Source organism: Nothoprocta perdicaria, unplaced genomic scaffold (assembly GCF_003342845.1).
Source record: "Nothoprocta perdicaria isolate Ctin4 unplaced genomic scaffold, notPer1 scaffold_72, whole genome shotgun sequence".
NCBI classification, from domain to species: domain Eukaryota; kingdom Metazoa; phylum Chordata; class Aves; order Tinamiformes; family Tinamidae; genus Nothoprocta; species Nothoprocta perdicaria.
Genome location: NW_020455999.1, coordinates 2,762,907 through 2,781,340, shown reverse-complemented (window position 1 = coordinate 2,781,340; position 18,434 = coordinate 2,762,907). Strand labels below are relative to the sequence as shown.

The window sequence follows — 18,434 nt, the reverse complement described above, 5'->3', positions numbered from 1 at the left end:
TACTGGGTCTGCATGGTTTTAACTCAGACCAAAGTTTCATTGCGGTCTAGATCTGAAACTGTGATCTAAATCTGAAAAGCACAATGGATGAGACTCCCTAAGGAAAATGCCAACTTCAAAAATGCATCTGATCTGAAGCTAAAGTTGACTAATTTAGATTCTCTCAGGACCTGGCAGCACATAGGTAACTGAAATGGGAAAAATAACAAAAGTTATGTAAGTTGGAAGGAAATAAAATCTTTTTAAAACACAAAAGTTCAAAGTTTAGCCCTGTTTGAGCTCCGTGAGAAGTCTCCAGTTGAGTATTTAGTCCTAACCAATTTGCCATTTCTCAACTGCTCTTTGCCTGCTGGGCTGCAGAACAGAAGGTCAGGAAACTTTACTTTTGTAACTGTTATTTGTTCTATAAATATTCTCACATCTACTTTTCCTTTTATAATCTTGCGAGGAATGCTGAGTACTTTCTAAAGCCAAGACACTTTCTACACCAATTGAGTTTACTTGTCAATCTCAATTACGATTTCAAAGCTTTCTTTCCTTGTTGATAACCTGGTGACAATGAGCAGCAAGGCAGTCTCTTCCCAGCTGCTCTACCTGCAGATGAACTGTAGTCACTACCCGCTGACCACTGTGCTGCTGAGGTTGCAGAATACTTTAAAGGGACAAAGTTCAGCAGAGGGGGCATATTTGGTAGTGTCTGCACACAGCTTACATCTAAATAAATTGCAGGTGCTTAATCTTTCCTCGGGCTGAATGTAGCTTGAAGCTAGTTTCAAAGTAAATTGGAACTACTTCTACTACTAGCACACAGTCACTAGCCATATTTGCTTCTTGATACAGTGCTGCCCCATGTGAACGTACCAGTGCAACATTTATACCACCACATTGTAGGAACATGCCCTAGTGGTGTGTTATGCAAGAGACTTTCAAGTAGCAGTTCCTGCTCTGAACATCTTCAACCATTGACTCTACATACAGTATGTGTAGAGCTTCTCAAAGCAGTAGGAAAGGCCTCCATAATTTTGATAAACTGCAGTTCATCCTTTAAAGAAAACATACAGAAGCATGGCAATTAAAAGAGGAAATATTAAGAGAAATGTAGACATGAAGCTGTAAAGAAATTTATTCCTCTAGACAAAAAAAAAAAAAAAAAAAAAAAAAAAAAAAAAAAAAAATCCAGAGCCATAAAAAAGTACTTTCAAAAATTCTAGCACAAGACAGAAAATTCCTACGTGTTGACTGCTATCGAAAAAAAAAATCATTATTCTTATCAAAGTAATTTCAGGAAGTGTAATCAACATTAATTTAAGGGTATGATTTCCTGCTTGAAAGGAAACTGTTCTATAGGAACCTGATGTCAAAATGGAAGCAAAAAGTACTATTCAGTGTTGCTAGTAATAAAATCATAGTTACTTGGCTTTGAAAGGGAAGAAGGATCATTTTTACTTGTGTTCCTAAGACAGTATTATATAAGGAGAAGTATCTGCAGAATAAAAAGATGTAAGGTTAAAGATGTAGTCATTATTTATGAGGTTGATTGCAAAGATGCTGAATGAAGTTTTGGTCTGGAATCTTATTTTTCAGAGAACAACATCAGAAATAAGGAAATGGTCCTTTCCCTTTCATCCTAATCAGAATAGGAGAGTATTCTTCAGTGCYGCTTTAATCTTTGTTTTCAACAGTAGCTTTTATTTTTCTATATAGTTGTTTTAGCACACTCCACAAACACGGTGAATGATGACTCACTTGAAGCTGCTGTCAGTTGAAGGAAACATACCTGTTATTTTGAGTCCCGGTTCATTGCTTCCTCTTCAAGAGCACATACGTACTGCATCCAATTCAAGCTATAGATTCCCATTGCGTAGGTGAAACAGAAACATATACAAATTGGGTACATCTACACTGCCTTTGTGCTGCTCCCTAAGTCTAGGTGTCCATACAGGTGGTAAAGCTGTTTAGGCAACATGAGGTGATGTCCTTGAGAGCACGTGCGAYGCTGATAGCCAGGGCTGCCCCACATGGGCAGTGGCAGACGGAAGCAGAGTGCCTGCACAGAAACCACATGACAGTCACGGCTGCTGCTTCCAGCCGCCAGGTCTGGCCTCTTGCTCATTCACCTTGCACATTGATTCCCTTTGGAACACTTCATGCTTCTGTGCTGTCCTTCATCCAGGAACATCCAGGATGCAAAAGATGCCATTCAGCAGGCTCTTGCGGACACCCTTACTGAGGCTGTTATTTTCATTATTTTCTCTGACAAACTGAGACACAGACATCTTCAAGTCACATGTAAAGTGAGGAGCATAGCTGCCTGTGCGTCCCACMTAACATGGTATTAGTCACAACACTGGATGTTTCATTGCTGTCGGATCTCATCCTTCACATCCCCTATGTTCCTTGGGACAGACCTGCAATTTGCTTTGCATTTGCACTGACCACTGATCGCTTGGACTGGTGCAGAGCACTCCAAATCCAACAAACCAGGACATGCGTGGTTCTTCTTTACACTCAGAAGGGAAATATTTGACTAGTGTAACACTCATGATGTTTCACACATATAAAACTCATTAAAAATGTTGTATCCTAATACTTCAGAGTGATCTATTTGACTAGCTCATAAAAAGAAGGACACCAAATTAAGCAGTAGAAAAGAAAAACAAATAAGTGAGAGGAGATAACATGATTATTGTTCATAAACTGAAAAAGTTATCTGAATGTTTCCCTTTACCATGATTGGAACTAATGTCAGAATTAATTCAGATTAGTCAAACAAAACAGTTATTTCATAAGGAGAAGTTCAGGTAAACGCACAACAATTTAAGCCTGTCTTCTTCACATGGCTCTCTTGGTCAGTTTTGTTTTTCTATCTGAACATTTTTATTTCTGGTCTTCATGTGCCATATTGAAAGATATGTAATCCATTGCATATTTATCATGAGCTTCTCATCCTTCCCTTTTTTTTTTTTTTTTTGAAGGCAAATTAGTAAGTAACGAGACACTGGAAACACCAAAACCAAATGAATTAATGTATACGACAGCCTGATACCTCTCGCTTAAGTCTTGCTTTCAGCTTCTTAAGTTCAGTGCTGTTTTCATCAACTATGAGACCATAACCTGTGATTTTCCAGGCCTCCTCATAACGGTGCATTTCAAAATAATACTGTGCAATCTTATGAAATGTTTTGGCTAAAACTTCCCTACCAGGGCCTTTCGTGATGCTGCATAGTGCGACAGATTCTTCCAGCTGCAGAGCCTCAATATACTCTTTAACTGTTGCTTCTTCCTCTGACACCAGTAAGAGCAGGTGTCCTTTCGAGCAGTGGTCACGAACACGTGTTTTAAGGCTGTTGCAGCCATGCTTCTGGATCACTTTCTCCATGTCTTTTAAAGCTCTGCTGTATTTTTTCAGATGCATAAGGCAAAGAGCTCTCTGTCGGAGATACCTTGGATTATCCTGGCTTGACAGGATTGCCAGAGTGTAATAACTAAGAGCCTTCTCATAATGGTATTCTTTAATCAGCATATTTCCTTCTTGGGCTGCTACCTATGGACAGAAAGTTAGGTAATATTAGTGATCAAAAATGAAAGAAAAAGTAAAATATCTAGTCTGCCTGGCCACAGACACAGAAAACCTAAAAAGGCCTAGACACTTTTTCAGATGTTAAAAAAGAAAACTCCTTGTAAGCTTAGAATCACAGCTCAATTTCAGACTTCGCTATAAAAACCTCAGCCTCTCACAGTGCGGCAAGTATGAGATTGTTAGTATGGAACCTCACCACTGAGTAGTGGCTACCTCTAGGAGCGTTTTTGAGACACCACTAAACATGCAAACATGATTATGTTTTGTATTTTGTTGTTTGGATTGTGCTTTTTCATCTATTTTGAATTGTCTTGCCTAAAAGCAAATTAATTAGTTTCTTTTGTGGATATGCAATTCACAATTAAATATGCATTAGATCCTCACTTGGATGGTTCTTTTTTTTTTTTCTCCAATTCTTTTTAGCTAGCAGCAGTTATGTCTTGTTCAAAACGAACTTATCCAGAGATGAACATGATCAGATCCCAAAGAACTACCCCACAAACATTGCATGTGCTAATAATGAAAATTGGTCTCTACCAAAAAATGCCTCAGGCTATAAGATAATTATCCAAATGATGACTTTGATAACCATTAATCTTGAGTGTAAGTGAATGATCTGCCCTTATCTGAAGGGAAAACAACAACAGGAATATAGAGAAGACTGAAAGAGACGTATATTTAGGTTTATAAAGGTCAATAAAAAATAAAAATTCCATTAGGACCATTTGCCTCTAATGGATTTCTCATTATTTCCCTTGATTGCAAATAAATGAAGCTCTTACATGCTGCGGCGCAGGGAGCATTCAAGTTATAAACAAGACTGTCACCATCAGTCTATGTCTTGCAGAAAGCTGAACCAAACAAGCTGAGATTTCAAGGACGACGCAGATTTTTTCCATCAGTCTCATCCCATGGGATATGACACATTGCCCTCATATGCTCCCGCTACCCAAAAGGCAGTTACCCAAACCCTGTCTCAGCAGCCACCCCGCTAGCATTCTCCAAAGGCCACACACAACTGCCAGCTCCGGTTTTTCCACTCTGCTGGTGTGCACTGTTTTTTTAGTTTACTTGACTAGGGTAAAAACCAACTGCTGTTCAATGAAATTAAGGAAAACAGGCTCTGGACCAAATGGGTCAGTATTGCAGGTTGAATCTGAGTAACACATTTGAGACCAGTGACCTGAAATAACTAGAGACTCCTAACAGTTCAGGAAGAACTCTCATCCAATTATTTTGATGCAAAAGCATGTAAAATGCTCCATGTTTTCAGACTCCTAGTTTCCAATTCTAGAAATAGAAATAGGCCTGCCCTTAAACAGTATAAGCCATTAACTTCAATATTTCTGGCCATAGAAATGTAGGACAGCCTGACCTGAGACACCTTGGATCTCTGATTATATATGCATTTACTATTTTTGGTGGAGTATCAAATTTAATTTGTTCTGTCAAGTGTTTGCAAGGCAATTAGTCAACACAGATGTTTCCTTAATGGTAGGATTTTAATTGGAGATCAAGGAGGAATTGCTTTTCCATGTGAGGAGCATCCTGACAAGAGAATGTTTTTTCATGAGAAATTCTAAAATGCTCATTTTGCTAAAGAGCTCAGCGTGGCTCTTGAAAACAAATAGTATCTGTAAAGTTAAATGGCAATTTTCCATTTTCTAAGTGCATTTATTTTCTCAGTGGCATGAGAAACAAATACATATATACTTTGGTACCTCTCAGTTTTAGTGCCTAGTGATTCATGTTATGTTGAAAGATTGATAAAGATTCAATTCCTCAGAGAAAATAGGAGTGGGGAGTTAAATGGACATGGAGTTAGAGAAGGGTTAGCCTGGAATCAGAAATACCAGAAGAAGTGATAAGCCTACAGCTTTGAAAGAGGGATGGATGTTTTCAGAACAATTTGGAAAAAGCTTTTCCTTCCTTACCTGCAGACCCTCTATTTCAATCTCTCATTTTGCCATGACAGGGAGTAACTGCTGCATGAAGCGCATGTGGAATGGTGAATTCTACCAGTGTGAGCTAACGGCCAAATTCAGACCCAGCCCACGTAGCTTTCGAGGGCATTTCTGCAGGCGCAGCTCTGTGTAACCTATGGCATGTGGACAGTCGAGAGAACTGCAGCTCTGAGGAGTAGGGCAAGGAGGTGGTCACCAGTCACACATTTAGCCCTGGACACAGGAAACTGAAGGGCTGATGCTGCACTAGCAACAAGCAAACTCCCTTCCTCTGACCTTTTGCAATTTAATGAATCTTTCAGGCTCCTATTCCCATGTGGCTCTCTCAGTTGTTTACAGATTCCTTAGCATGGACACCTTGGACAATAAATAATGGGAGAATTTTATTACCTTGTTTTTCATGAAAAAAAAAAGTACATCAAGGAGCTCTCCTTCCTCCACCCTTTCCTATACAGCTGACTGTAGAATTTTTTTAGCTTTTAGACCGGATTCCAGGATAACAGCGATAAATTTCTACAATACCTTTAATCTCCAAGCACTCTAGAAAGAAAGTTACAGTAATACTTTAGTGTGTGCAGTGCTGAGTGAGGGCTGACAGGCAGCTACAGGTCTGCTAGAAACACTCTTGGACAATGGATAAACCATTAAGCTCTTCATTGATTCAGTATCCTTATTTCTGAAATGTAGATAAAAAAGCATTACCCCCAAGAGTGTAATTAAGAGTCACGGCACAGTAGGACCATCTTTGTTTTTTTTGACCTAAGTCCTCTCTGTAACTTTTTTCACTTTCAGTTTTTTTTTGCCTTTCACACAGGTAAAAAACAGGAATAACCTTATTGGCAAAGGAAAGTGCTACAGGAAATCCTTTAGGACATTACGTGGATGATTTAACCCATTTCTCCTCCACCCCAACAAAGTACATATTTACCCCCTTTATCTGTACAAAACACACAAAAAAAATATCAGTGATACTGGACTAATCAGTGAAAAAAATAATCACATGCAATAAATCTTTGCAGATAAGTGAATGAAGAAAGACCTCAAGAYGCTTGAGTCCAAATGTTTACGCAGTTGCACAGAAGCCCAAGGTTAAAGATAAAAGTTAGTCTTCTCTTATTTTCAACACTGGTATTGAGTGCTAGTCTGAAATCAGGCCAGCCACCCCTCTTCTCTCAAGTGGCAGAGAAACCTTCCACGTGAAGTAATCTACAAGTAAGGACCCACTTCCACGCCACTTGCCAACAAAATACAAAAATAAAATGCCTCTGTACCTCTTCAAAGGTTTTACTAATCTGTGGCACCAGTGAGTTCCTAAAAGACCAATGCAGTTTAGTCTATCCAAAAATGACAAGTTTTTCTTATTGACAGCACAAAAATCCCTCATGCATTTTCTCAGGAAGCAACATGGAGACACTTTGCTGTGAGAGAAAAACACAATTTGAGAGAGGTGGCAGCAAGGGAAACTCAGCTGTAAAACCTTCTTCATTTATAGATACCGCTTTAGGGCCACCAGAGAGGTATTCTTGATTGTATCTTTATCATCTTCATATACTTCATATAAAAGATTGCAAACTGGCTCTAAAATCTCCTAACTATTCCCCAGAACACTGAACATTCTACATTATCTGGAAGAGAAGGGCTCTTTTTGCTGTAATAGGCTTTATCTAGGGACTGGTAAATTAATACTTGTTTACTTATGTCCTCCTACTGTTTCACCAAAATATACACAAAGTACTCCTCTCAAGATGCATTTAGTATATCAGCATGTTGTTTGTTTTATAACCTAGGARAAAGCATAATAATACAGCTTCCCACCAGGGTACACACAATCTACAAATTGAATAAAAAGAAGTAAACTGATTCTCAGAAGCCAGAGCTTCTGGGTAATCAGAACTGCAGATGCTTGAATAAATGTTAAAACTGCTCAACATCAATCTGACCTTGTCCGGGTTTATTATTGGACATGTCTTTTCAGAGCTGGGTGCAATTTTGGGGAAAAATCAAAAAAAAATACTGAAAAGTACACAGAGGGACTGGAATAATATGCCATTTTTGCATCAAACAGTTTTAACTAAGAAAAATGGCAYCAAACCTTTATAAAAATTTCTATAAAATCACTTTATAAAAACTTGAGTTTGTTTAGATTTGTAGAGGATGCACAAAAGAATAAAGGGAYTGAAGCATTTTATGTGATGGACTCAGAACCTTCAGTTTCATTTCTGAGGGAAACTGAACAAAGCATGGACTGTCCATGGGTCAGCCCTGTGCACTATGTAACTCACACAGAGTATAACAGCAGCATAATTAGCATAATATTGTTAAGGCTCTAGCTGTCCTTCACCTAACCTTCATCTTACCCTTGGGACTAAACAGGCCTCACACTAGGAAGACCAACAAGAATTTCTCCCAAGTGGTAAGAAGTGGATATTGATGAATTATTAGAGATAGAAAYAAAGCCACTGCAATGGAAGAAGCCTGGATTCAAGTCTGTTATCTACACTGACTGTCTGCAGTCAAGGTAGGAGGAAGAAGCTAGCTAGTTTGTTCCTCATTCTGATGAGCAATGATATTCCCACAAACTTCTGTTCAAGACAAGGCAAGGAACATACCATTTTTTTCCCATTTCTTTCCCCCCTGAATCCATAGACATAGCATGAAAAAAAAAAGGGTTGTACCTGAGAGAGATGCTGCTGTTGTTTATGATCTAAGAAGTTCAGGAGAAACCTCAGCTCCCTTTCATCTTTCTCAGCTAGGTTGCTGAATGAGCGAGCTGCCACTGCCATGTTCCTTTTCTTCATCTGAAGTACGGCTAGTCTTGCACTGGCAAACTCACCAGCAAGAGAGTGGCCAAGTGCCTCCAGAAGGTGAATTAGGGCTTCTTCATACTTTCCTGTTGGTTAACAGCAGTATATGCTATATAACCCATTCCATGTGGAGAGAGACACCAACAAAACTTACTAAAGCTGAACCTAGGTAGCTTCAGTGCTCTGGCAATACCTAGGGGTTATGCCTTTTCCCAAAACATTTGCAAACCTCTCTGGAAAACTGCTGTATATCAATACATTTATTCTATTGTTGCCTGGTAACATTTACTGTCTATAATCCTAGAAATCTCATTATCTCTGCAGCTTGGAATGACTGCTTCAGGTAGAATGTGAAAAACACAGATATCCAGACTAATAATTGTGCCCATTCTCCTAGTCTGATCAACTGGATATAAGGATAGCAGCTTACCATTTGCAATCAAGACATCTATATAGAAGAGGCGATACTGTGCATCCTTGCAGATTTTAATTAGAGCTCCTGCAATTGTGAGAAGATCTCTAAGAGTTTCTTTCTTTGAAAGCTCTTGAGTAGCAACAAGCTCACTTAACACAGTCTTGCCATGCTGAAGGAGCCACTGCATGATTAGCCCTTGGGCTTCATGTTTTAAGGACAGGATTGCTGGGATCACCACTTCTGCCTCCAGCTTCAGCGCCAAGGTCAAGTCTTGCACTGCCTCCTAAATAAAAACAAGATACCATGATGAAACGGTAACACCAATGATGTATATATCAATGATATATCAACAATAATCTGCTCTTTTCTAACACTTTCAGTTCTCAGCTATCCCACAGGTTAGCTGTGCACCTTTGGAAATTCCTTGCTCTCCCCTATCCCTATGCTATGGATTTCCATTTGCAAAGTTGGTCTAAGACTATGCAGACAGGTTTGTGAGGACAAGAAACTTGCTGAAGTTTTCATGGGCTTTAAAGGGGAAAAAGTACTCAGTTCATGGAAAATCAGAATTGTCAGAGCTCCAAGAGGTGCTGCTAATGGCATTGCAAGTCCACAGGCTGTTTTTCAAACTTTCTTATCTTAACGTATATTTTATTTCCTTTTTCGTTCTCAGACCTCAAGACTTAATCAAACAAAGCACATGGGGCATCAGTTCCAAACTTTTATTCCAGCAACAGATCAGATTAAGCAACACTTATTTGCTCCAGGGCTTCCTTTAAATTGAAAATCATATTCACTGGAACAATCAATAGTATAATACAATAATAATTACAGTAGTGACATGAGCTGTAAGGAGAGTCTGAGACAGGATTATCACTTTGTAAAATGATGAGTTTTATTTGCTCTGTGGGACCGGCTGGTTAGAGAAAAGGCTATTGTCTGGACTTCAGTACCATACACTAATGTGAGAATAATCTGTTTTCTTTCCTCAAATGTCAGCCATTCTCACTAAGAACTGACAGCTATCTCTTTCCAAGGCGGTCTACCAGAGCAATCTATCCAGTGGTTTGACAGCATGTGGGAATCAGGTTTGAGTATATCATTGCTCAGATACAATAATGTTATTTATAAACAGCTTCCCTACTGGGCAACTTTAAGCATTAAAAACAGCAGTAGCAAACATTCCAGAAGTTAATAAAAGCACAATAAAACACTGGAGGAAAATGAGGTAACTCCTATAGAGAGCAGGTGTCTGAGAAATGTTCTGCAAAACCTAAAATAAATGTACGTACAATAAACTGGCAAGGGAAAATATTCATGGAATAGTTAAGAAAACAAATGAAATTAAACAGTGATTTTGTACGTCTAGAGCATGAAAAGAACACATCTGCTCCATTCATGTMGTGTATAATTGTTCAGAGCAGCAGAACTGGTCTTAGAAAGAGTAAATATAATCCGTGTAAACTTGTACAAATTCACACACTTAGAGTGACATTGTTTCAAATTTGCAGGGGAATTGGTGTGACATGCAAATAAAATGTGAGGTTATCAACCATAATGGAAACAGAGCAATCACGCAAACTTCTAAAGTTAAATACTTAGTTATATTTAATACTTATTTAATATTAGTTAAGTACTAATATTAAATACTGCTTAATACAACTAGAAAACTCTCCATCAAATGATACAGTGATAATACCTTCTGCAGCTTCAGAGCAAGGTAAACAAATCCTCGTCCACTTAGAGCTTGCACATTCATAGGGTCCTGCTTTAGAATGGCATTAAAATCAAAAATAGCAGTTTTCTTTTGGCCCAGGTGGTTGTAGCATTGAGCCCTAACGAGGAGGGAATCTTCAGCATTGCCACCTGGAGGAGAGAAATGCAGTCATCTTCATTTGAAAGGTCTCCAATACCATAGGTATTTGAAAGGTCTCCAATAGTTAGACAATAAGCTCCACTGACAGCCACAGCTGCCTTCCTTTTGTATGGATTTCTTATCTCCTGGATATGCCTTGGTCTAAGTTCTCTACCTTCCAATAAAAGTGACCAAACAAGCAAATAAACAATAAAAAAAATCCAATGCAAAACCAATTGCATACCATGCTAAACTGAGGAAGAAGAATATAGAATTCATACGGAATGCTAAGTTTAGTACATGGGTTTTCTTGTGACACATTCACTGGGTAATTAGCACACCTTTACTTCTGAAAACAAGTAACTAATGCTCAATGCAGGCTGCAAAGATCTGCTGCAATTGCAAGCAAAAATCATACTTGAAATGCAACTATTTCAGAGCTAGATCTGCTTCTGAGGTTAGCTGTGGGAATGGGAAAAAGCTGGTTGATGATACTTTCTGCAACAAGGCAGCCTCATGGTTGAATGTTTTTACAACAAGCACACGAAACTGCAGTATAATTCCCCTTTGCCTGAGGATACTTGCCTGCACTTGTAGTAATAGTTAAGTATGAGTTTCCTGTATTTTTGTTGCTTGTGGAACGTCTATTACACACTATCGCATCTCAGTTGAGAAGAACAAAAATCTATGTTAAACTGGCTTCCTAGAGACAGTGCTGTAACTGCAATAGCTAAATACCCTGCTGAGACTACCAGAATCCTGTCAAAGAATGAATTCTTCATGGATGAAATCTTCGAAAATATTTTTGGGAGTGAGTTATAAAGACAAGTCTGCTCTGATGTCCTGGTGTCTACTCGTGTACATGCATGTGTGAATGCCATTCTGCAGGGAAACAGTGAGTTGTGGTTTCACACTGCTGCTCAGCACAGGAGTTCAGTACAGCTTTGCTAAAAAGTCCGTAACCACAGTAAAGACACTCAGTTTCTCTATATTTCAACATACAACTTGGGAAACACAACTTTCCTGGCCTGTTGGAATAATCTGAATGTGTTTGATACTGGCCATAGGGTTACAGAGAAAAAGCACTTTGGGTGTTGTGCTAGCCTAATACCAAAGTCAGCCTAAAAGCTCTCTGGCACAGCCCCCAGACCTGCCCATTTATGTGAACCTGGTTATTCTCTCTGTGACACAAAATCTAGATGTGGCCGACAGCAGAAACCAGTGTACTTCACACTTGCTCTATAGGCCACCGAGGAACAGGCAAACCTGGAACAAGAAAGAAGTCTGGGCTATGTTTTGCCACTAGGATGAATTTTATGACAATGAAAATTGTTGAAGGTTATAAAAAGAAAGATAATCAGTTCTGGAAATGGCTAAAATAATGGGTACATTTATATTTATATACCCCCCCCCCCCAAAAAAAATCTTAAAGAGTGATTTACAGAAAGACTCTGTGCTGAGAGTAAATGTATGGCTGCAATTTGATTTATAAACTGTAACTGCCCTACTGTGACTGAACTCTAACTTTCCAGACAGGAACAGGAACCACACTGTGCCAGGCACACAAGAAACACAGGTCTCACTTCAAAGAGTCTTCAGTCTAGTTAAMGATGCCAAAAGAACATTGTAATAAAAAAAATGGAATGAATGGAAAAGGTAACAGAATGAAAATCATAAAATCACATTGCTCAAACAGCTTAAAAACTTCCTTGCTTTTAATAAAACCAAATACRCACATCAATAGACATTGTTTCTTCCCAAATTGCCTTGACTACTTTTCTGATTGCCTCAAGGTTTCAGCAAGAGAGGGTCTCCTCAGGAACAGCCAAAGGAAGCAAAAGGAGTGGCCTGTTAATTAATAAGCACTGAATCTTCCAATGCAGCCATTATTTTCTTCTGCCTTTTCTGGGATACCTAGCCTCAGAAGGCTGGCAGTACAGAGGAATTCCATGTTTGCCAGCCCTCATGAAATTACTTATGTGAATTTTTTAGGAGATCTGGAAAGTTTCAGCCTTGGTTATTGTTCCCTAAGGTCTTCCATGCATATTCATGGAGACTTCTAAAAGGTAGCATTGTGATTCTGCTCTGGAAAGTAAGGAAAAGATGAGACTGCAGTAAGAGGGAATGTATTCATTCCACCACGCGTTTCTCTGAAGACATCACTAATGTGCAACAAACGGAGACAAGCTACCAATGACATGACCCTCAGGTCAGGACGTGCTCTGCTTAAAGATCCAAGGAATCATAAAGAATCCCTACAGGTTTTAGTATGTCAGTGCTGGAGCTGCACAAAGTAGATAACAAAACTTTACAGAGGAGATATGTGAAGATGGAGGTACAAGACCATTTAGCTGTTCTCATCAGATAAAGTCAAAAGATATATATTGTTTTGGATAAGATAGCACACATGAAGTTGTCTCATTTGCTGTCACACCATATGCACTGGATTTTGTAATGTTAAGATTTTTCTCTGCTTTCAAATAAATGCTGCCCAAATAAACACATGCAGTTGAGTATGAAAAGCCTGGTACAGGCCTCCACTGGATGCAGAGCACATACCTCTCTGTCATGCACATGCCTTTTCCTTTCAAAGTAATTTTGATAAAGATCTTAATTTGCCCAAAGCTGCAATCAATACCCGTGGCAGCTTTATACTGGATGGCAAGTCACCACTGCCAGTGAAAATATTTTTTCACAGCGAGGTGAGCAAATGCAGCCTCTTCCACAGCTGCCTGCAGAGATGAGCAAGCAGACAGGCTCCTAGCAATTCTTTTTCAGTAATGAGGCTTTTTCTCTCTTCTGATATGCTCCAAAACTTCTGTAGCAAAGGTTATTAAGACTCTGGGGCTCTGTCAATTGGCTCCCATGAAGACAATGTCTATTTCTTAGCAAGCATCTGCTCTAGCAGGTGGGGTGTTGATAAGCTGGAATGCACTAGCTGGAATGGAACCATTGCAAAGCAATTAACAGTCCTCTTTTCCATTTTCATAAACCAATCTCTCTTTTTCTCAATGCTGCTTTCAAAACATGTTCTCGGAGTGAAAGGCAGATTTCCACATAAAGATGGTTTTACTTGGAACAGGCTTGAAGTGTTTCAAAATTAGCCTAATCTCTCTCCTTAGCAAAAGCTGGGATAATGACGCCTGTAACTGGGTGCATTCAATCTTTTTCACTGGCCTGCAACCATAGTTGTTGCTGTACTGATACAAGAGGGCAGCTTGTTTGCTGCAATTACTGTATTCATAGCAGGTTATTTCTAACAAAATAGGAGATATAGGGGAGGTTGTCAGGGTTCTAGCTGATGTAACAAACCGAGGCTGCAATAGATGGACCTTCTACCTCTACACTGCTAGTCTAAAATTAGCCCAAGCTGGCAGTCTTTCAATAACCTTTCCAAATCACTTACAAGCTAGCACCTCCTCTCAAAGTTACATAAAACAAATGGACTGATGGCTTCCTCTTTCCTCTCAAAGGGGAAGTTTCTTCATTAGATGGCAATGTTGAAGTGACACCTCATTCACAGTCTTTCAAGGACCAACCGGGAACAGAGATCAAATTCAGCCTTAGCCTCTATAAGTTACAATCACATTGTATTTTAGAGGAAGTCCTCATCTCTTTCTAGATCAAGCTTAATTTTCTGGGAAAACTTTTCTAAAAATTGTCTAACTAAGTAATTGGATAATAACACTGTCAAAAAGCCCTGGCTTTTCTTCTTGATGTCACCAGTGTTCAATCCATACTTCATGCACTTGCGTCCCGTCAGTTACTTACCGAAAATCAAGTTTTGCAGAAAGTCTTCCTGTAAGATTTCCTTGATGTTTCCCTGTATTCTGAGCACGTACCTGTTGCTTTGGTAAACCAGCCTCCTGCCATTATGTACAGAAAAATCCCCCTGTCATCCTGCTTTTCCTTTGCCATGGAAGAACTGCTTAGCTTAAAAGGGTCTTTCTTCCACATTAAGGAAGCAAAGTATGGCAAAGAAAAGAGTGATATAATGTCTCTGAAAAGATAACTCTGCTAACATGAAAACACGCAGTTTGTTCAACAGCATAGCTGTATTTGCAAGAAAGCCTGTAGTCATATTCATGAAAAAAACTGTGACAACAGATGAACTTGTTCAGACCCATTATTCAGAAGCAACCTRTAACAACAGAGCTGTAATTGCTGTCTCATGTTCAGTAACACGAGAGTATAACGATGGAATACACTGCATTTCCTGTGAACTCTTTATGGAGCAGGAAAAACAGGTAAATGTTTATATAGGAAATTTCAAGCCACCASCTGCAAAGAGATGGGTTAAGGGTATTAATGATCTTTTCCAAGTTACATAAAAGCTGTGGTTTCTCTGTTTACAGTTCTCTGTGCATTCTCTGTATTGATATGATCTGGCAGAGGGGAGCTGTACCTGAACTTTTAGCATATGAACAGTGCCATTTAAGGCTGTTTTCAACGGCACCTCAGGAGGATTTCATGTGTTAAATGACACAACATTTGCTGGGTATTCTCCTATATAGGTGAAAGAAAAGAAACTGATGTCTCAGAGAACTGAAATGAGCCCTAGCAATCCATTTCAAGGAGTACACGGGCTACTCATTAGGCATTAAGAATTGCAGTCACTGCTTAGCTGTACTGTTTAAGAGTCTAGACGAGCTGATACTCTAAAGAGATTTTTGAGCTGATACTCTAAAGAGATTTTAACCTGTTATTCACCGACCTTTGCAAGTCTACCGTTGCGGTCTTCTCACTGGGGTAATGATGGATGAGAATCAGATGTTTGCCCATCCCAGTAATCTGATTTCCCACATAATTAAGTCTCCTGTCAATATGAGCCTACCTGATGCAATGATGGCAAAAGAAAGGTAGGCAACAGCCTCTTTGATGCCAGCATCCTCCTGTTTGTTCAAGAGGGATAGCGCTCTGAAATGGCARTGAGTTTGCATCAGCTTTCGGTCTTCATCTTTGAAAATGTCCATGATAGGCAAGAGGCACGAGGTGTCTCCAGTTTTGATGACTTTCTTTAGAAGCTTAACAGTATGAGAAAAAGGGAGGATGGTTAATATGATGTAAATGGAAGTCAGGAGCCGCTAAAACTAAAAACATTGCTGCTAGGTGAAATATATATGCTCTTTCCCAGGTTGTGACTGTTCCATTTTGGACTTGCAGAAGCCATAGGTAGAAACCCAGTTTCTAGGGACTGTGCTAAATCATGCTATTCATTATCTGCTTTCACAAACCCAGCAAATTATATAAAAACTTCATTTTTCACTGTGAGTAGTAAAKGGTGACAATAAAAACTTTTTTAGTGGCTAGCAGGATTTATCATGACATTTTAAAAAAATGCAATACTTCCCTCTGATGGCCAAAGCCGGTAATTCAATTTTGTAATCACCCTGTCACTGCTAGTGTGGTAGTCTTTACCTGATTGCCATCATACAAGAAACCTTTCTTCAACTGCAGAAGTGCAAGTCTAGCCAGAATGGGGGACCTGTGTGGATTTTTGGAGAGAGCTACCAAAAGGAGCTTGTGAGCTTCTTCCACACAGCCCATTTGGTAGAGAGCATCAGCACAGAGGATTCGTGAGGCCTCATCAGAAGCATCCAGCTCCACCAGCAGAGAAGCCAGCTGATAAACCCCAGGGGCATCCCTAAGAAAAAAGACCAGCTTTAGTGAAAATATGCTAAGGACAATGACAGCATTTTTGACTCACCTGTAAGTTAAAGAGCAGAAATCAAAAAATACCAAAACGGATGATGTATTTTGCCATATCCAGCACCACAGAAGTCTTGGCCATTTAAACACATCATCTGTCTTTATAAAGGCATGTTCTTAAGCAGCTGTGGCTCTCAGCAAAGTTTAGCAAACAGTGAAACATAACTGGATTTGCAGCTGATACCATAATGGGAAAAAGCAAAATGTAAGACAGAGAGTGAAAGCAAATCTTCTGTCTGCTCAAGACAGAAGCTCAAGTCTTTCCATAGAAAGACTTAATTGATTTTACTTCATGAATCATATGAGATGATAACATAACAAGAAAACAATATTTTCCTGGATTACACACTTAATGCTTTAAATAGTTCTGTGTCCTACTTTCAGTTATCTGAAACAAGTAACCTCCCTATTACCTAAGCTACACTTTCTTTTTTGTTTGGAATCTAATCAGCCCTTTTCCTCTTTCTATCCTTGGGCTGAAMCCTTGGGTACCTCTTCTTCTGGAGCATCTTTTGTCCTTCTTCTTGGAGGATTTTCACCAGTAGTCCTCTCTGGTTCCATGGCACGTAGGACTTGACTGTGAAGATAGTTTCTTCCAGTTTCAGCTGGCAAGCTGTGATATAATCCAGGGCTGTCAAGTACTGACTGCCACCAGAAATCCGGATAAGTCCACGCCCACATAGGGCTTTAATGCAACTGTTAGGATGTGGGGAATCATGCTCAACAACCTTTTGGAAGTCGTCCAGGGCTTCCTGATGCTTGTGAGTGTGGAGGAAGCAGAATCCTCGCAATGCTAGAAGAGTATTGTAGTAAGTCTTCTGCTCTGCAGCCAAAAGGTGGTCACAGATCTCCAGGGCGCTTCTGATGTGCCCGCACAGCAGCTGACAGTCTGCCAGCCGGACACTGAGCTCGCGCTTGGAGCCTGGCGAGATGTGAAGGAGGAGCTGGACTGTCTGGATGACGGCAGGGAGCAGCTCAGAACCGTCACTGCCTCGGAGCTCAGCTCGGGCACGCACAGCCTCCTTGTATGCTGCAAACTTCACCTCCAGGACAGCTCTAGCCTGTTCTTCTATCCTCTCAATGTCATGTGTCGAGAAAAACTGCTCAAAGTGCTTCTCTGCCTGTGCAGGAGCTTCTGTGAAGGCTTGCACTAAATCCTCCATCATTTCTTGCATCCATCCACCCAAGAAGAAATATGCAGCAGCCCGTTCCAAGAGCAGACCCAAAGCTTCTTCATCTCTAAGATTTTTTTCAGCTGTTAAACCCTTGAGGGCCTTGCTACACACTGCCACGCACTCCTCAAGCTTKCTTTTCTTAAAGAGATAAGCTGCATACCTCTTGCAAACCCAGATATCATCCGGCGCCACTGCATAGAGGAAATCATAGCAGTTGTCTAGCCATTGGTCCAAGGCAGTGCTTTCTGTGCTTTCTTCATGATGTGCTGGGAGATAATTACAGAAAGCTTGGATGACCTGGGGCAGTTGTTCTCTTTGCCTGGCACGCACATAGGCTACTGCCTCAGCTTGATGGATCACAAAAGCTTGGACATAGTCCTCAACTCCATTCCTGGCTTGTGTACCTGACAGCACCTGGGCCAATGCCCTCACCAACAGCAGCTCTACTGACTGCTCTGGRTGAGCCTTGAGCAGAGTATTGCATCTACTCAACACCTCCTCTGATCGTCCCTGCCTGAGCAGAGCTTCCAGTTTATACACTGAGGACACCACATTGTTGGGACTTAGTGTGGAGAGAAAGCTGGCAGCAATTCCAACACTGAGGGGCTCGAGGGCCAGGTTGTTGCACTGGATCCTGGGAATCTGCCCGTTGCCTTTGCACCACGTCTCCAGGGTGTCTATCACTTTGTCCCAGCACCCTCTGTCTAAGGACGTCACTTTCTGCACAGCCACGGGGCCGCTGCAGCTGAAGGCGGCCACGTAGAAAGCGGTGGCTCCCGGCAAGTCCTGCTGCGCTAGACGCCAGTCCCCCTCTTTGCAGAGCTGTGCAGCAAGGCCCCGAGGAGACATTGTCAGTGCTCACATCTTCACCAAGTAGCACCACAAATGCGACAGCTCCTGCAAAACAGAGAACCAGCAACGTGTTCCCTATC

General features: G+C 40.4%; 1 protein-coding gene across 1 annotated transcript; it reads right to left on the bottom strand.

The window, feature by feature from the left end:
• Window positions 1–3,019: 3,019 nt before the first annotated feature.
• On the bottom strand, window positions 3,020–17,214 carry TTC34 (tetratricopeptide repeat domain 34). The gene is made up of 7 exons (XM_026051057.1): window positions 16,820–17,214; window positions 16,037–16,262; window positions 15,453–15,642; window positions 10,463–10,629; window positions 8,779–9,046; window positions 8,220–8,434; window positions 3,020–3,544 (listed from the first exon to the last, which is right to left on the bottom strand). The coding sequence occupies exons 1-7, from the start codon at window positions 16,834–16,836 to the stop codon at window positions 3,023–3,025; spliced, it is 1,605 nt and encodes a 534-aa protein (XP_025906842.1). The 5' UTR covers window positions 16,837–17,214; the 3' UTR covers window positions 3,020–3,022.
• Between the last annotated feature and the right edge of the window lie 1,220 nt (window positions 17,215–18,434).